Below are 17,500 nucleotides of genomic sequence, written 5' to 3'. Positions count from 1 at the left end.
GACAGAGAAAGAGAGAGGACACACACACACACACTACACACACTACACACACACACACACACTGGTCAGGACAGATGGCAGCTTCACAGCGAACGTCTGCACCCATCAACTGCGTGGAACAAGACAAAATCTGGTAAACCTGCCTGCTGATACAAACTCCTCTCCTTCTCTTATATTATTAATATTGTGTGTTATCTGTTTCAGTTCAGCCTCACTTTCCCTTCAAAACCTGCTTCATAAACAGATATTCTCACTGAGCTCATCATTCATTGCGATCTTTAGATGAACTCAAACCGGACGATTACAGTAGCCGACGTCTAAAGGTATCGTGTGTTTTTACCTTGAAACCTTTTCTCATTTTTATTTTCTGTCTAAATGGCTTCACTGGCAAGGCTGTTCAAGAGAAACAGCACTTTCAGAGCAGATGCCAAAATGTAACAAGTAACAAAATAAATACAATGAATCAGACATTAATATTTTACTGATTTATTAGTTCATCATGTAATTATTTAGAATTGCAAATGTGTGATATACAACCATTACAGATAATGCTAATCATAAAACATCCAAATTGAACAGATGTAATCATGCCAGACTATGAATAGAATTTAATACAAATTTTACTGCACACATGCGGAAATGTATTTGGCTTCACTGTGGCTGAATTACAAGTAGATACAATAAAAACATAATCAAACCCCTCAAAAAGAAAGGGACAACATACCACAGCTTCCAATACATATTCCAGTTTATTCCGCCTTTTTTTTCCATTTATTTTTCATTCGTGAAAACGGTCATTACAAATACAGTTTTAATGGGTCAAAAAAACATACAGCAGGCCGCCTTTTAAGTTTGAAACGGGAGATTGGGAGGATCTTGACAGTTTTTAGTTCTGAAACAGAGTACGGGCCAGAAAGTGAGTTTTGAAAGGCAGAAATCTCAGCAGTTGGTGAGGTAATTGTTGAGTTATTGATAGTCAGATGTATTATGGTCATTTTCTGCTCTGGTGTGGCAGGAAAAATCTGAATTATTGCAGCTTTAGTGGAGAGTTGCTATTCCTTCCTTCTGTCCTTGAGCCTGCTCCATGATGTTTTGCAGCTCTCTGTTTGACCTGGTGGTTTTTGTTGCTGCTGGATTCTCCACAGAGCCTTCAGATACCAAAAACACTCTGGTGATCCATGTGATTTGGACTTTTAGTCTTTGGCTGCGTTCACAGCCAGCATGATCTGATCGGTTTATCTGAACCCTGCAGTGTTTCCTCCTTTAGTTCAGTTCGTAGTTCAGTCCTCTAACAGGAGAACTGCGGTGCGGTTCGTTAATTTAACCGACCACAGGAAACCACCCCAAAACACAAGGGATTATGGGTAGAAGTAGACGGCTGCGGTTCCTTATGCTTGGAAAGTCTAGCAGAACAAAATGAAGTCTGGACTGATGCTCATATTCAGCTGTTTCTTCATGTGTTCTTAAAGGAATAGTTCACCCAAAAATGAAAATTCAGTCATTATCTACTCACCCCTATGCCAGTAGAAAATCCGGTAAAGTTTTTTAGTCGATGCAAGCTTCTCTTGGGTTTCCAGGTGAAGTAAGTTGCAGAGCTCTCCTAAACAACTGACGTTGTTGGGGACCGTTTCAGACTTCAGGTCGTCAGGCTTCAAAAATATTATTTTTAATTTTTTTAATTTTTTTATTATAACCATAAAATGGCTCCATACCGCTCGTCCAGCATGATCCAAGTCTCCTGAAGCCAACCGATCCCAAACTGACTTGAAAAGACCGACATTTACACCATTATTTAGCTGACATCGTTTCCAGGGTGCACACGCACCCAATTACTTTATATTTAATCGTTTTGTTGAACCCATTTTCCCTCAAGCTGCCTCGTCTACTTCTACTGCAGTTAGAGGTTTCCTACGTTTCCCAGAATGCCTTTCAACAACCTGCAGAGAAGGGCCGTGAACTTGCTGCTTTCAATAAAAAGCACAGAAATATAACTAGCTAGCTGTGTGTCTGATTGCAGCTGCATCCCTTCCTCAAAACCCCAGCCTGTCTCTCTGCTGCATTGCATTCTGGTCTCTCTCCTGCTCCTGTGGGTGGAGAAACTGGTCTCTCTCCTCTTCTACGATGGATCTCTCCCTGTATGATTGTTGAACGTCTCTCGGTGCAAAATGGCGGCTCTAGAAAGAAGCCCTCGCTCTTTGATCCTGAGGGACTGACACCAAAACCTGACGTTTACCGCTGAGGTTTTACATCCGGAAACATTTTCTCATATCAAACTCCACTGGAGCTGCTGGAAACATCTGGAAGTGACGTCACCTCGTCTGTGATTGGCCGGTTATCCACCAAGAAGAAAAACACAACTAACTACTGAATGGATCCAGGGATGTAAAGTGCATCACCAAAAGCTGCTTTTATAACAGAGTTCAAGTGTTTTTAACTTGTCTCCTCCTCTTCATGTCATCTTCCCCTTCATGACTGAAGTGGGTTTACCGACATCACCCATCAACATCACCCATCAGCACCCATCAGCACCCATTTTCATCCTGTCACTGCTGTATCATGTCCCGTCTCTCTCTGCAGGACAGTGGTGTGAAGTCAGGCTTTAGTTACCGAGGTGTTTAATACATGATGAGCGGGTTTCTGTCCTGTAGCGGCAGGCAGCGCTGGTTTCCTTTATCTGTCAGTGCTTCCTGAAGCTGGAGGGCAGCGGGGTACGGCAGAGGATTAGGGACACATGTGAAAAATGCATGTGAGTAAATAAACTCAGAATTCTGACTTTAATCCCAGAACTCAAATCATTTTTTCACATGTGGCCCTAATCCTAGTTAACATGCACAGAGTTAACATGTGAAAAACATAAAATGCAGCAAACTTCTGTGTCTGTGTGTGTGGTGTGCAGCGGTGGAAGAAGTACTCAGATCTTGTACTTAAGTAAAAGTAGAAATACCACAGTGTACAAATACTCTGTTACAAGTAAAAGTCCTGCATTCAAATTTTTACTTAAGTCAAAGTACAAAACTATTAGCATCAAAATGTACTTAAAGTACCAAAAGTAAAAGTACCCATTATGCAGAATGGCCCATTTCAGAATAATGTATATTATATTATTGGATTATAATTATTGATGCATTAATGTGTAAGCATCACTTTAATGTTGCAGCTGGTAAAGGTGAAGCTGATTTTAATGACTTTATTTACTGCTGGGTAGTTTGTAAATTTCCCCCTGCGGATCAATAAAGTTTTATCTTAATCTATAATAATACATCATAATTTATTTGTTGATTATATTTTGTATTATTCATCTGAATATGCAAAGTAACTAGTAACTTAAGTTATCAAATAAAGGTAGTGGAGTAAAAAGTAAAATATTTGCCTCTGAATTGTAGTGGAGTAGAAGTATAAAGTAGCATAAAATGGAAATACTCAAGTTAAGTACAAGTACCTCAAAATTGTACTTAAGTACAGTACTTGAGTAAATGTACTTAGTTACTTTCCACCACTGGTGGTGTGTGTGTGTATGTGCACCATCATATGTGTGCAAACTGCATGTGTGTGTGTGACAGCATGCAGTGTGGATATACATACCTGCATGTGTTTTCTATGCTGCATGTGTTTATGAGAATATGCATATAAACATGTGTGTGTGTGTGTGTGTGTGTGTGTGTGTGTGTGTGTGTGTAGGAAGGCACATGTGGAGGTGGAGAGGGAGTCGGCCAAAGCCTGGCCCAATAAGTGGGGCTTCCTGACCGAGGCCTACAAGGAGGTACACACACACACACACACACACACACACACACACACACAGTGTTCATATGGCTCTTACGGCTATTTCACACAAGTTGTTGTTTTCCTCTTCTGTGGTTTTTATCGTTGTATTTTAGGTCCGTATTTGTTTTTAGCACTTTACTTTTATCATCAGCAGCTTGACTGGTTAAACACACACACACACACACACACACACACACACACACTATCTCTCCTGTTTGTATTTCAGTATCAGAGGGAGAGTGCGAAGCTGAAGGAAGTGGTCAGAGTGGAGCTTCCTCATCACCTGAAGACACGACCTCCGACCCCCCCAGAGAAATACATCCATGTATATAACACACCATCCATCCATCCATCTATCTATTAATATTTTTGTCTATCTGTTGTCTATTTGTTTATCTGTCTGTAATCGATTTTTCTGTTTTTAACTTCTCTCTCTTTCTTTCTTTCTTTCTTTCTTTCCGTCACACACACACACCTCATTTCTCCAGGTTGGCCCCTCCCCTCCGGTTCCCCAGACGACTCAAGCCCTGATTGGCTGGCGTTCCGCTCAGCCGCACCTTCAGCTGGAGAACTACGGCATGGTGCATCATGGGAGGCGGAGTTTTCTGGAGGAGCTGGGCTGAGCTCTCGACGCCTGCAGCTGATTGGACGAGGAAACGCACCCCTGCCCTGCTGTCTCGCCCAATCACTGACTCAGTACTGAATGTAGATTAAAAGACACTCCTGTCTGATGCAGCTTAGAGTCTCTCTTAAATTTATGTATATATCTATATATATATCTTTATATATAGATATATATATACAGTATATCTATACATATACAAATCCCACTTTTTGATGAATAATGTTTGTGAAGAGCTCTGTTCCAAAATGAAGAAGCCATCCACACTTGAACTTGAACAGATAGAACGGACTTTCCCATTCAAATTAACGTTCCTGGACGGTCGGAGCGGCGGCCATCTTGCTGTGACCATCAGACTAGCTTCTGTATAAAGCGACTCGCAGCAAGTCACTGAGCTGAGAGGTTTTACAGCAAGAACCAAAGCAGCTTCTCTGTCTCCTTGCTGCCATGGATTGCTAACATGCTAATGTTGACTAGAAGAGCTGGAGAGAGAAGTCCAGTCTGTGATGAAGCTACGTTAGCCTCGTCGCTAACATTAGCCTCGTCGCTAACGTTAGCTTTCAGTTGAGTTCTGCCAGTTTGCTAACAGACTCATCTGCTCAGTTCTCACAGTGTGACAGACTTTACAGCCCTAATGTCCAGACTCAGACTTGTGTTGTCACCATAGAAACTAACACTTAAAATTCCATAGTCGCCATTTTATGCTGAACTAGACAAATTATCATGACAAACAGTGGACGGACCGTTCTATGCATTCAGGTTCTGTGTAGCCACCATTTGACAACACGACACTTAAGTTGAGGGATAATAACACAATACTTTATCAATACCTATAGGGAAATTCTCTTTTCCCTTATTATTCCTCGCCAAGCGTCAAATGTCGGTAAAACTTTCTCAATGTCAGCAGCTCCTCTCTGCCGCTACGCTCGCCTTCCCATAATCCTCTGCAAAATCTCTATCCTTTCCCTCCTCCATCACAGTATTTTGTTACTCTAAAATACAGTCATATTAAACATTTTTATCTTCTGATTTTGGATTATTTTGAATATCAATCATTGACTGACCTCATACTTTTGTATTTTTAATCTCTTTGTAATCTTTGCATGTCATTGGCTGAATTCAATTAAAGGGCAAAACTTTATCATAACAATCTAATAAATGATGAATTGATTATTCAAAATCAACATTATATGATTAGCCTATATGAACATTATGTGATTTAAGTAACAACTGATTACTTATTTTACAACATTTTTACTCATAATTAGTAAATTATATAATGCACATTATTTTAATTATTGATTAATTACATGTCAATATATCAGTTAATCATTTATATTTTGTATTATAATTTATAATTTTGATTGCCTCACTAAACAGTTTGTTCGTCATATCCAGTTTAAACCATTTTAAATACTAGTATTTGTAAAGTAAATGAGTAACAATTTGGGCCCTTTTTAGTAGTAGGAACACACACACACACACACACACAGCTCCTCTCTGGAAAGAAACAGGTACATGGCGAGTTCAATCATCATCATACCGATGACATTATACAATATCAAATGAGTGTGTGTGTGTGTGTGTGTGTGTGTGTGTGTGTGTGTGTGAGAGAGCGAGAGAAAGAGAGAGACAGACAGAGAGAGAGGGAGATGCTATGAAAAGGTCTTAATAATAATCAGTCATAATAATGTACTGGTTGGCTGTGTTTAGTGTTATTATCGCCATCTAGTGGAGATTTAAAAAAAAAAAAAAAAATGGTTTCACGTAGCACAAAACTCCAAAATACCCGACGTGACTCAGGCATGACTCACGCACCGGCGATGACGCGATGACATCACGAGGCCTGTCTGGAAAAGCGGAAGAAGAAACAAAAACAACAACAGGAGAAGCAGCAGCAGCTCCGCTCGGCGACGACAGCTTGAGGAGAAGCACAGAGCTATTTGACGGTTAGCTGTTGACTATCACAAAGTCCAGACAGTTCGTGTACACTTAATTTAGTCGTTATTAGTGACACTTAACAACAACATGTCGCTACTTGCAAAGTTATTCGGCACCGGGGGTAAGGGTGGGAAATCGCCGACACCCCAGGATGCTATCCAGCGACTGAGAGACACGGAGGAGATGTTGACCAAAAAACAAGACTTTCTAGAGAAGAAAATCGAGCAGGAGCTTCTGACGGCGAAGAAAAACGGCACGAAAAACAAACGAGGTGAGAAAGAGTCTCGTAAAACCGCGTGATCTGTGACGAGCTAACTGACAGCAAGTTGGTTAGCCCGCAGGCTAGGGAACAGGGAACAGGGAAGTTGTCAGTTGAAACCAAACCTACCTGAAGTAAAGTGTGATCACTGCCGTCTGACTCCATTTTAAATGGCTTTTTAAAAGGCAGAGCGTTACTAACGTTTAGCAGTGCTCTCAAAACTACTCAAAGTACCACACAGAAACATTTTGAACGGTTAGTATGCCAGAAAGGGACGACCAGAAAGTGTTAGGTTACTGTCAGTTAAAACTTTTAGGTTACTTTCAAAAGTCGAGCTGGCATGTAAACTCTAAGGCTGTGTGAAGTTGACAGTTAAAACAACAACAACAACAACAAAAAAGTGATATAGTTGATGAGGAATCTCTAGCAAATGGAAAATACAAGTCATTTTTATTTGTAAAACACATCCATACACAGACTAGGGCTGGGCAATATGGTTGAAATCAATATCATGATAATCATAAGAATTTGTCTCGATATCAATATATATCACGATATGGTTCATGTATGCAAAATCACGTTAAATAATCAAATTAATGTTCATCTCATTGAACCGAATGGTAATGTTAGGTGTGATGTCAAACAAAACAGAAATATTCAAATAATATTCCTACCGTACCTCATTTTATGAGAGTTTTTAAGTAAAATTTGCTTGTCATCATCAATTCAGACAGCAGAAATGTGTGTCACGATATTAAAATATCTTCATATCATGATATGATTCCACTGAAAGATGATAAACGATAATATTGAATTATCGCCCAGCCCTACACACAGGTACACTCGATGTGCTTCACATTAAAAGACAAACATAGTGACAACAAGCGTATACAATATACATAGTCTATATAAAATACACTCTACATAAATAAAATACCCTTTCCACCAGACACATACAACACACACACACACACACACACACACACGCACATACAGCTTTTTATCATGTGTTTTTTTTCTACAATGCCCTTTTCACCTTAAATATTCATAGCTATATAGGCCTATGCGTGATGATATAGCCTATGTATACACAAGTACTCCCTATAGCCTATAGATATGGTGATTTTGGATATCATCACACACAATTCTGCTGTCTCAACTGATAACAAGCACATTTTATTTAAAAACTCTGACAAAAATGAGATATGAAACATTTATAAGGAATATTATTTGAAAATTTCAGTTTTGTTTGACATCATGCCTAACATTACCATTCAGTTCTGTGGGATGAACACTAATTTGATTATTTAACTGGTGATTTTTTTGTATATATGAGCCATATCGTGATATATATATATATATATCGATACAGAAAAAAATCCTTATGATTATCGCAATGTTGATTTCAAGCATATCGCCCAGCCCGACTTGCCACTACCTTGATAAAAGTCCATTTGAACCCAGACCTGGTGAGTTGTGGTGTGAGCGGTGTGGACTGGCAGCTGATAGCGAGTGGAGCTGTGCTGCTGTACAGTAACATGTCAGGTCAGGTGGGCCGTCCTCTGTGGGGCGAGGCAGGACTGTGTGGCAGGGGTTGGGTGATCACTATCAGTAGCTGTCACATTCAAATAAAGTCTAGATGAGTTTTGTCGCTCACTGTCAAGCTGTGCTGCTGGCATTATCCACAGCCAGCCTCCAGTAAACACCAGGGGCCATATCCACAAAGCTTTCTAGTACTAAGAGTTGGTCCTAGTTATAAAATTCTAAGAAAACTCTGAGAGTGATGACTTTTTCTACTAATTTCCCCTTAAAAGTAAGACCTAAATCCTAGTAAAGATAAAAGCTGTTCACGAAGCATCTTAGCCCTTAAGAGAGCTGCTAAGATGGAAAACTGTTAAGAGTAGAGAGGAGGACTTTTAGGAGCTGAGGAGTTTCTTAAGGAGAGGAGGAAATGGCTGAAAGACGCAGAAAAGACGCATTAATGCTGTTATTATTATGAGAGTTATCACAATGTTAAGATATTTAGCAACAGGCAAACAGTGCAGCAGTGATAAGGCAACCACATAGTAGAATAATCACACAAACAATCACAGCTCCTTCACAGACTCATATTGTGACACAACCTGTTTAATTCCCACTGGCCGGTCGCACTGTGCACCGTCATCTTATTCTATTCCTATTCATCCTATTCCTATTCTTATAGGCTTGCCAATATAGTCTATAAATTATACTAATACTACTGAGTCTTGAGCCATTTTCACCAAATCTTAACATCAAATTAGTAAAGTATAATTACATTACTGCATTCGCCCAAATAAAGGCAGAATGTGTCAACCTGTGAGGACCATACAAGTATTAAAAATTACTGTTCGTATGGTTGTCAAAGATTTTGTCCAATGAGCTCTATTTTTATTTTTTTTTACATTTTTGATAGTATAAGCAAACCACGCGTTAATATCGAGTAAATTGTGTTTTATCTTGTGTGATTCCTTGTGTTCATTCTGGATGACAAAAAGAGGCGTGTTGATTTTTCTTGATCAACCAATGACAGCGTCCCAAAGAGAGCATCACACCTAGCAACGGGGTCGATCACACCTCCTCACTAAGATAAAAGTTCTTGTCCATTCCTTGCTCAGAGTCGCTCTGAGAACTTTCCTAAATCACTCCTGAGCTGGGACTCCTTGCTAAGGACTTTTAGGCTGAGATAAGACTCTCTGAGACTCTCAGGATGTTTGTGGATACGGCCCCAGGACTGCTAGTAGTAATATCTAGGGCTTTCAGGTGTAATGCACCCTCTGGCAGCCATATTGGAGGTCCTCAGCTCTGAACAGCTGGTTGTGATTCTAAACGTACAACTTGTCTGTCTCAACAGAATTGAACAGACGGTTAATTTCTGTCTGTTTCTGACTGAACTGATCATTTCATCACTGATCCATCTGATTGATTTAGTGTTTAGATAATGTCAGCTTGTTAGCTAGCTAACCATAGCATCTGGTCAGCTAACCATCACTGTCTTGTTGTTAACACATCTGATTAGCACACTAGCTAACGTATCTAGTAGCAGCTAGCATTAGCATGTTCACATTAACATCAACATCAGTGTGTTTGCTGGCTAGTTAGCTAGCTAACAGTTTGTTCAGGTTAACTGAGCTGACTCTTCTCAAGCTACAACTCTTCATGTTTTGGAGTAGAGACTAGAGCTAAAGACAAGACAGTTTACTGTGTCACAGTAACCTACATTTGGAAACAAATCCACCTTATCACACTATTCACTTTTACTGAGAACATTACTGAATGGATCTACAGTCACACCACAAGCTGACTCAGCTGCTCTCTGCTTCTAGCTGGTTGTTGTATATTTAGACTTTATTTGTACACAGCCAGTTCCCCAGTGAACCTCCATGATGAGGACAGATGTGGTTGCCTGATGATTTGTGATGCAACTGCAAAGCCTCTATAGGGGAAACAGTATAACACTCAGACCTAGAGGCCAGTAGCCCTGTGAGGTAAACTACAGCTGGTTTTTAAAGTCCCATTCTGCATCACATGCTCTGTCAGCTTCCAGTCCCATAACCTGATTTTCTACATAGTTCATTCTATTCTCTGCTGAACACACAGAGACCTGTCATTAACCTCCCGCCCTAGGACAACTGACAGTACAGGCAATCCACAAATTCCCCATAACAGACTTACTGTAGATCTCACATGATCATTTTCTGCATATTCTTTTCCCCTTGCTTGATATTTAATCATTTTGTTGTTATATTGTTTTCCACATTATCCAGTTAAGTTTGTGTCTTTGCTTGTCAGTTTATTTTATTTTCTATTTGACATCAGATGCCATTTGGGGTTCCTTTTAACTCTGTGGTTTCCAACCTGGGGTCTGGGGACCTCCAGGGGTCCTAAAGGGGCTTCCAGGCGTTCCCAGCAAAAATAGGAAAGGTTTAATATCAGCACTGATCAGAGGTTTCACTCTCTGCATCTACAATAGAGACGAACAACAAAACTCTCAGATGAAGGTCCCTGGAATAAAACCTTGATCAAATCGAGGTCTGTGGCCTGTTTTTTATTTGTGGATCTTTGACATGAAAAGATTTGGGAACCCCAGCTTTAACTCACAGGCACAATCTGGATTTCCCTCCCGCTTGTTGCTGTGTTGATCACTTATCTGTTTCTAGTACTGTTTTGTTCCCATGTAATATTTTAGCGGAATGATAATTTAATGAGATGTTAGGAATTTAGGTATTTTTTGAAAAATACGGGAGATTGACACAAAGCGCAGCTTACAGCAGAACAGAAAGCACTGATCTCATCACTCACATCAACGCATCAGTTACTTTGTGATTTAGACTGATGACATAAAAAACATAAGAAACCTTGTCTAGTGCAGCTTTAAAAGTGAAGTAAGCGTTAATGTGGAAACCAGGCTTGGATCTTACAGAACAGAGGCGGTGGGTGGCAGCAGGAGTGTTACTGGGGTTATAAAGTTGTCACAAGAATAGCGTAGGACTACAGAGAAAAACACCGGGTCACAGAATCAAACTGACCTCCTGAAATGAAATTCAAGGGGAAAAATGCAATGAATGAAAGCTAAAATATTGCATTGCAAGCCAGATAATGTGATGATGTGTTGTGTGATGTTGGATAATGATGTTACAGTCCCAGGAATAGGGCCGGGCTCTGAATGTAATCTGATCAAACGGGAACAGATCTCAAAATACTCCACCACCGCTTGGCTCCTGCTCGACCAGACCAACCAGGAGCTGTGTGTGTGTGGGTGTGTGTGTGTGTGTGTATATGTGTTAGAGAGAGAGAGAGAGAGCGAGGATACACTGGTCACCCTCTAAGCAGCACAGCCTAGTTATATATTTAAGCAGTCCTGTTTTGATGACATGGTAGTAGGACTGCACACTTAATCACAAACAATTGTCGCCTGACCAGTCACAACCTTTAAAATGCTCAACGTGCATCATGTGACCAAAACGAAAGCAGCAGAGAAACCTTACATGGAGCATCTGTGGAAAAAACAAAGTGGAAAAGAACAGATAGTTACATTTCTGGTTTAGTTTTATTTATTGTTTGAGTTTTATAAATCAGGACCACAATGAGATTCTAGCTGCTGCTGCTTTGAGAAATACTGCTCTAAAAAAAAAAAACGAGACAAATAATCGTGATTACTAATTGTGATCACAATAGTTAGCGAGATAATCGGGATTTGCATATTTGCCATAATCATGCAGCCCTACATGGCAGTAGACAAAGAGACGTATGCACGCACACACACACACACACACATGCACACCCATTTATATTACTATACTTACTACTATACTAGACATTCATTGACTACAGTCATTTCGTAAACCCAAATCCTAACCTTAACCTATTCCTAATTCTAATCTTAACCCTAAACCCAAATCCAAACCCCTAAACTATTACTGAACTAGTATGGGTGTAAAGTCCAAACACACACACACACACACACACACACACACACACACCCTTTCTGTCTCTCTATCTCTCTCTCTCTTTCACTCCATATCACTGAACCTTGTGGGATTTCTGTTTCTATCTCTTTTGTTCCTCCCATCTCTCTCTCTCTCTCTCTCTCTCTCTCTCTCTCTCTCTCTCTCTCTCTCTCTCTCTCTCTCCCCCTCCCTCCCTCCCTCAGCAGGTTTATGTCTTAAGTCTCTCTCTCTGATGAGGTGGTTTCCCATATTACTGCTAAAGGGAAATTCCCAGTGTTATAGCAGTGGTGGAGCATCAGTGTGGACCCTCACCACTCTCACCTCAGTAGCTTCCACCAGACGCAGCACAGTTTCCAACAGTCATCATCCTGCTAATCATCCTGTGCTTTTTGGTCGAGGACAAGCCTTTTGTTTAATTCAGCATGTTTGATTCTTATGCCATTCACTGTAAGACACTGATGATGATGCAATATCAAGTGTGAGTCTCCTATACCCTTTCCTCATCAGTTTCTATTTTTGGGACTATACTGTACACACCTGCTAATTAGTACCGTAAGGACTGCATCTAAGAGCACAACAGGTATTCCTATTTTTAATTCAGCCTAACCAGGCAAAGTGACAACAGATATGTTCTTATTTACAGCAACGGTCTGGGGGAGGGAGGGTTACATACACACACACACACACACTTACATACATGCACACATACATAACATTGTACCTAGTAGTGGTAGTAGTATTAGTAGTAGCAGTAGGGACAATAGTAGAAGCAACAGTACTACTAATTGGAGCAGTAGTAGTAGTTGGAGCAGTAGTAGCAACAGTAATAGAGGTAGTAGTAGTAGTAGCAACAGTAGTAGGTAGTAGTAGTAGTAGCAACAGTAGTAGTAGCAGTAGTAGAAACAGTAGTAGTAGCAGTAGTAGAACAATATCAGTAGAAGCAACAGTAGTAGAAACAGTATCAGTAGTAGAAACAGTAGTAGTAGCAGTAGTAGAAACAGTAGTAGTAGTAGTATCAGTAGTAGAAACAGTATCAGTAGTAGAAACAGTAGTAGTAGCAGTAGTAGAAACAGTATCAGTAGTAGAAACAGTAGTAGTATCAGTAGTAGAAACAGTAGTAGTAGTAGTATCAGTAGTAGAAACAGTATCAGTAGGAGAAACAGTAGTAGTAGCAGTAGTAGAAACAGTAGTAGTAGTAGTATCAGTAGTAGAAACAGTATCAGTAGTAGAAACAGTAGTAGTAGCAGTAGTAGAAACAGTAGTAGTAGTAGTATCAGTAGTAGAAACAGTATCAGTAGTAGAAACAGTAGTAGTAGCAGTAGTAGAAACAGTAGTAGTAGTAGTATCAGTAGTAGAAACAGTATCAGTAGGAGAAACAGTAGTAGTAGCAGTAGTAGAAACAGTAGTAGTAGTAGTATCAGTAGTATAAACAGTATCAGTAGTAGAAACAGTAGTAGTAGCAGTAGTAGAAACAGTATCAGTAGTAGAAACAGTAGTAGTAGCAGTAGTAGAAACAGTAGTAGTAGTAGTATCAGTAGTAGAAACAGTATCAATAGTAGAAACAGTAGTAGTAGTAGTAGCAGCACCTTTAGTAATAGATAACATATTGTGTCTGAATGCAGAGATTTGGCTCAGACTGGATTTTGCAGATTAACAGACTCCTGCCTCACTGAGACTCTACTGTAACAACATGCAGAGTTTACTGCAGCTCTCCTGCTCCTAATCTCACCTCACCAAAGACACACAGCCAGCTGCTGCTGTGTGTGGGTCAGGCAGACCTCAGTCTGTCAGAGCCGGGCAGTGTGGTGTAGCTGCAGACGGAGTGAACTGACCTTTGGTTTCTGATGGAAGTTCATTCATTACCTCCACCAACAAAGCTGGAAGGAGGCTATGTTTTCACCCGTCTGTCTGTCTGTTATTGGCTGAAATCTGGTGGACAGATCGCCTTTGGCCCAAGGTTTTGGTGGTGATCCAGATCAGATCTGGGATTTCAACCATTAGACGATTATTGTTTTTTAGCCAGAACTGTGACTATGTGCTGCTGGGAAAGACGTCTGCTAAACACTGTTGCGTTCACATGCTATTTTGTCATCAAATCAAACCTGGACAAAGACAAACGATAAACAAACTTACTGAAGCTGCGGCTTTTCAAGTTGGAGAATTATTCAGTGTCGGCGCTCTCTGAGATTTGCCTTTTATGTGACTTATGAAATGTGACAATCTGTCACTGCAGCATCACTCTGGTGGTGGTGCGTTGATATTGCATGTGTTAACTATACCAAATGTTTTACCCAAATACTAATTAAAATGTCTTAACGGAATGAGATCTGTAACAAATTATGGAATATTATTTGAAGATTAGCGTTTTATCGTACAGAGAAGTTCAAAGAGATGAACATCAATTTGACTCTTTAACATGTGATTTTTGCATATCTTGGCAGATATCATTATATATCAATGTTGAAATAATCTCTTGTAATATTAATACATTTTTTAATAATTTATGCTTGTTGATTTATCCACCAAAGATACATTTTACCGCCAGTGAACATTTTGGACCCCGCTCAGTTGTCTCCAGTTTTTTCTTGAATTGTTTGCTCCCCTTCGTCTTCACCTCCCACTTTATGACTGATTAATAAAGAAAAATCCTTCTCTCTCTTTTTTTCTCTCTCTCTATCTATCTATCTATCTATCTATCTATCTATCTATCTATCTATCTATCTATCTATCTATATATCTATCTATCCATCTATCTATCCCCCTCTCTCTCCCCCCCTTTCTCTCTATCTATCTATCTATCTATCTATCTATCTATCTATCTATATCTATGCATCTCTCTCCCCCTCTCTCTCTCTCTCTCCCCCTCTCTCTTTTCTATCTATCTATCTATCTATCTATCTATCTATTTATATCTATGCATCTCTCTCTCTCTCCCTCTCTCTCTCTCTCCCCCTCTCTCTCTCTCCCCCTCTCTCTCTCTCTCTCTCTCTCTCTCTCTCCTCTCTCTCTCCCCCTCTCCCTCTCTCCCCTCTCTCTCCCTCCCTCCCTCCCTCCATGCAGCGGCTCTGCAGGCCTTGAAGAGGAAGAAGCGTCTGGAGAAGCAGCTGACTCAGATCGATGGGACTCTGTCCACCATTGAGTTCCAGAGGGAGGCTCTGGAGAACGCCAACACCAACACCGAGGTGCTGAAGAACATGGGCTTCGCTGCCGAGGCCATGAAGTCTGCTCACCAGCACATGTGAGAGGGGGAGGGAGGGGTTTGATCTGAGCTGGCCTCTTCTCTTTTCTTCTTTTTGTTCTGTTCAACCATCATTTTTCTTCTTCTCTTATCTTTACTTCTTCTCTTCTCTTATCTTTACTTCTTCTCTTCTCTTATCTTTACTTGTTCTCTTCTCTTCTCTTCTCTTCTCTGGTCTTTACTTCTTCTCTTTCTGGTCTTTTTTGTTTTTTCTGTACTCACTTCTTATAATTTTCTATTCTCTACTCCTTATAATTTTCTTTTCTCTACTCACTTATCATTTTCTTTTCTCTACTCACTTATCATTTTCTATTCTCTACTCCTTATATTTTTCTATTCTCTACTCCTTATAATTTTCTTTTCTCTACTTATCATTTTTCTTTTCTCTACTCACTTCTTATCATTTTCTTTTCTCTACTCACTTCTTATCATTTTCTTTTCTCTACTCCTTATAATTTTCTATTCTCTACTCACTCCTTATAATTTTCTATTCTCTACTCACTTCTTATCATTTTCTATTCTCTACTCACTTATTATCATTTTCTTTTCTCTACTCCTTATCATTTTCTTTTCTCTACTCCTTATCATTTTCTATTCTCTTCCCTTCTGATTCTTTCTTCTCTTCTCTTCTTGTATCTTCTATTCTCTTATCTTCTTCCCTACTCTGGCCTATTCTTCTCACTTCTTCTCTTCTAATTTTCTCTGCTCGTTTTTTTTTCTTTTTTTAATTTCCTCTTACTTCCTCTCTTCTAATTCTCTTCTCTTCTCCTTTCTCTTATCTTTTCGCTTCTCTCACCTCTCTCTTCTAATTCTCTCTTCTCTCCTCTCCTCTTCTCCTCTCTTTTATGTGAATGTATGTCCAATTAATGAGCTTTGGAGCTAATTGCTTTTTATTCTTGTGTGTGTGTGTGTGTGTGTGTGTGTGTGTGTGTGTGTGTGTGTGTGTGTGTGTGTGTGTGTGTGTGTGTGTGTGTGTGTGTGTGTGTGTGTGTGTGTGTGTGTGTGTGTGTTGTGCATGTTTGCATAATTGTAAATGCTCGTCTTTGTTCTTTTGTGTGAGCACACTCATTTGCTTTCGTACAGCGGACATGATTGGGTATGTGTTTCCATGTACATGCGTGTGTTTGTGTTTTTGCACACATGTACTAACGTGTGTGTGTGTGTGTGTGTGTGTGTCCTCTCCTCCACAGGGACATAGACAAAGTGGATGATCTGATGCAGGACATCACAGAGCAACAGGAACTGGCTCAGGAAATCTCAGACGCCATCTCCAAACCGGTCGGCTTCGGAGAAGACTTCGACGAGGTGAGAAACTCCCTGTCCTCATGTACTGTTTACTATGATTTATACTGTGAATCTATTACACTTATGCCAGAAAAAACTGGGTGAACTCTATGAAAATATACAAAAAATAGTTATGACATGACAGAATGAACACACAAGCAGTGAAACTGTTCAGTGTAATTTTGTTTAATTTAGTTGCTTTTATTTGGTTTATTTAGTTTTTTGCTTGGTTTAGAATGTAAATTCTAAATCATGCATTTTAGCCATGCTGTTGATGAGTAGGTTGTCTCTGACTTTGTTTGTGTCGACACAAGCTTGGCTGCTTTCTTACTTGTCAATCTTTTTGTGTGTGTGTGTGTGTGTGTGTGTGTGTCCAGGATGAGCTCATGGCCGAGCTGGAGGAGCTGGAACAGGAAGAATTGGACAAGAACCTTCTGGAAGTTGGAGACACGGAGGACGTCCCTCTGCCCAGCGTACCGTCAACATCGCTACCATCCAGACCAGGTATAACACACACACACACACACACACACACACACACACACACACACACAGACACACACAGAAGATACTCCCCTACTTTAAATTAAATGACTCTCCCATTTTTCTCTCAGTGCCCAAACACGATAGTTTTTGCATGTTTTAAGCACAGAGTAGAAATCTGTAGCAGATGGAGCAAACTGGCAATGAAAAGGTGTGTGTTTTGCATGCTTGCAAAATTTGCATGCACACACACAAATTTACATTTTATCTCCATCTGCTGGATGCTTTCATCCAATGTACCTTACACTATCATGGTTGTGCACATTTGTAACATGGGTGGGAACAGGTTTGAAGTTGTTACATGTCATCCCCTCTCTCCCACAGTCTTTCCTGTCTGTCTACTGTCATCTATCAAATAAAAGACAAATGCACAAAAGAAT

General features: G+C 40.1%; 2 protein-coding genes across 2 annotated transcripts; both read left to right on the top strand.

The window, feature by feature from the left end:
* The first annotated feature begins 74 nt into the window (after positions 1 to 74).
* On the top strand, positions 75 to 4,388 carry LOC139666041 (ciliary microtubule inner protein 1-like). Its single transcript, XM_071545122.1, has 4 exons — positions 75 to 133; positions 3,679 to 3,760; positions 3,992 to 4,090; positions 4,254 to 4,388. The coding sequence occupies exons 1-4, from the start codon at positions 75 to 77 to the stop codon at positions 4,386 to 4,388; spliced, it is 375 nt and encodes a 124-aa protein (XP_071401223.1).
* A 1,874-nt stretch (positions 4,389 to 6,262) lies between these two features.
* LOC139666042 (charged multivesicular body protein 4b-like) lies at positions 6,263 to 17,081 on the top strand (the record flags this gene model as incomplete). Its single annotated transcript, XM_071545124.1, has 4 exons — positions 6,263 to 6,599; positions 15,116 to 15,293; positions 16,484 to 16,598; positions 16,955 to 17,081. Coding segments are annotated over exons 1-4 (604 nt in total), but the record flags the coding sequence as incomplete, so codon positions are not given.
* Positions 17,082 to 17,500: the final 419 nt, after the last annotated feature.

The sequence above is a fragment of the Centroberyx affinis genome, unplaced genomic scaffold (genome assembly GCF_046629955.1).
Source record: "Centroberyx affinis isolate AG114_WGS23_722 - 3 ecotype Tasmania unplaced genomic scaffold, CSIRO-AGI_Caff_v1 ptg004775l_1, whole genome shotgun sequence".
Classification (NCBI taxonomy): domain Eukaryota; kingdom Metazoa; phylum Chordata; class Actinopteri; order Beryciformes; family Berycidae; genus Centroberyx; species Centroberyx affinis.
The sequence above is the reverse complement of the archived record's forward strand: the minus strand, read 5'-3'. Positions and strand labels throughout refer to the sequence as shown.

Bases quoted from the DNA above. Each gene is read 5' to 3' on its own strand.
- LOC139666041 (XM_071545122.1), top strand. From the start codon at position 75: ATGGCAGCTTCACAGCGAACGTCTGCACCCATCAACTGCGTGGAACAA. The intron at 3,761-3,991 runs GTACACACACAC...TTTGTATTTCAG, and splicing joins TGACCGAGGCCTACAAGGAG to TATCAGAGGGAGAGTGCGAA. The intron at 4,091-4,253 runs GTATATAACACA...TCATTTCTCCAG, and splicing joins CCCCAGAGAAATACATCCAT to GTTGGCCCCTCCCCTCCGGT.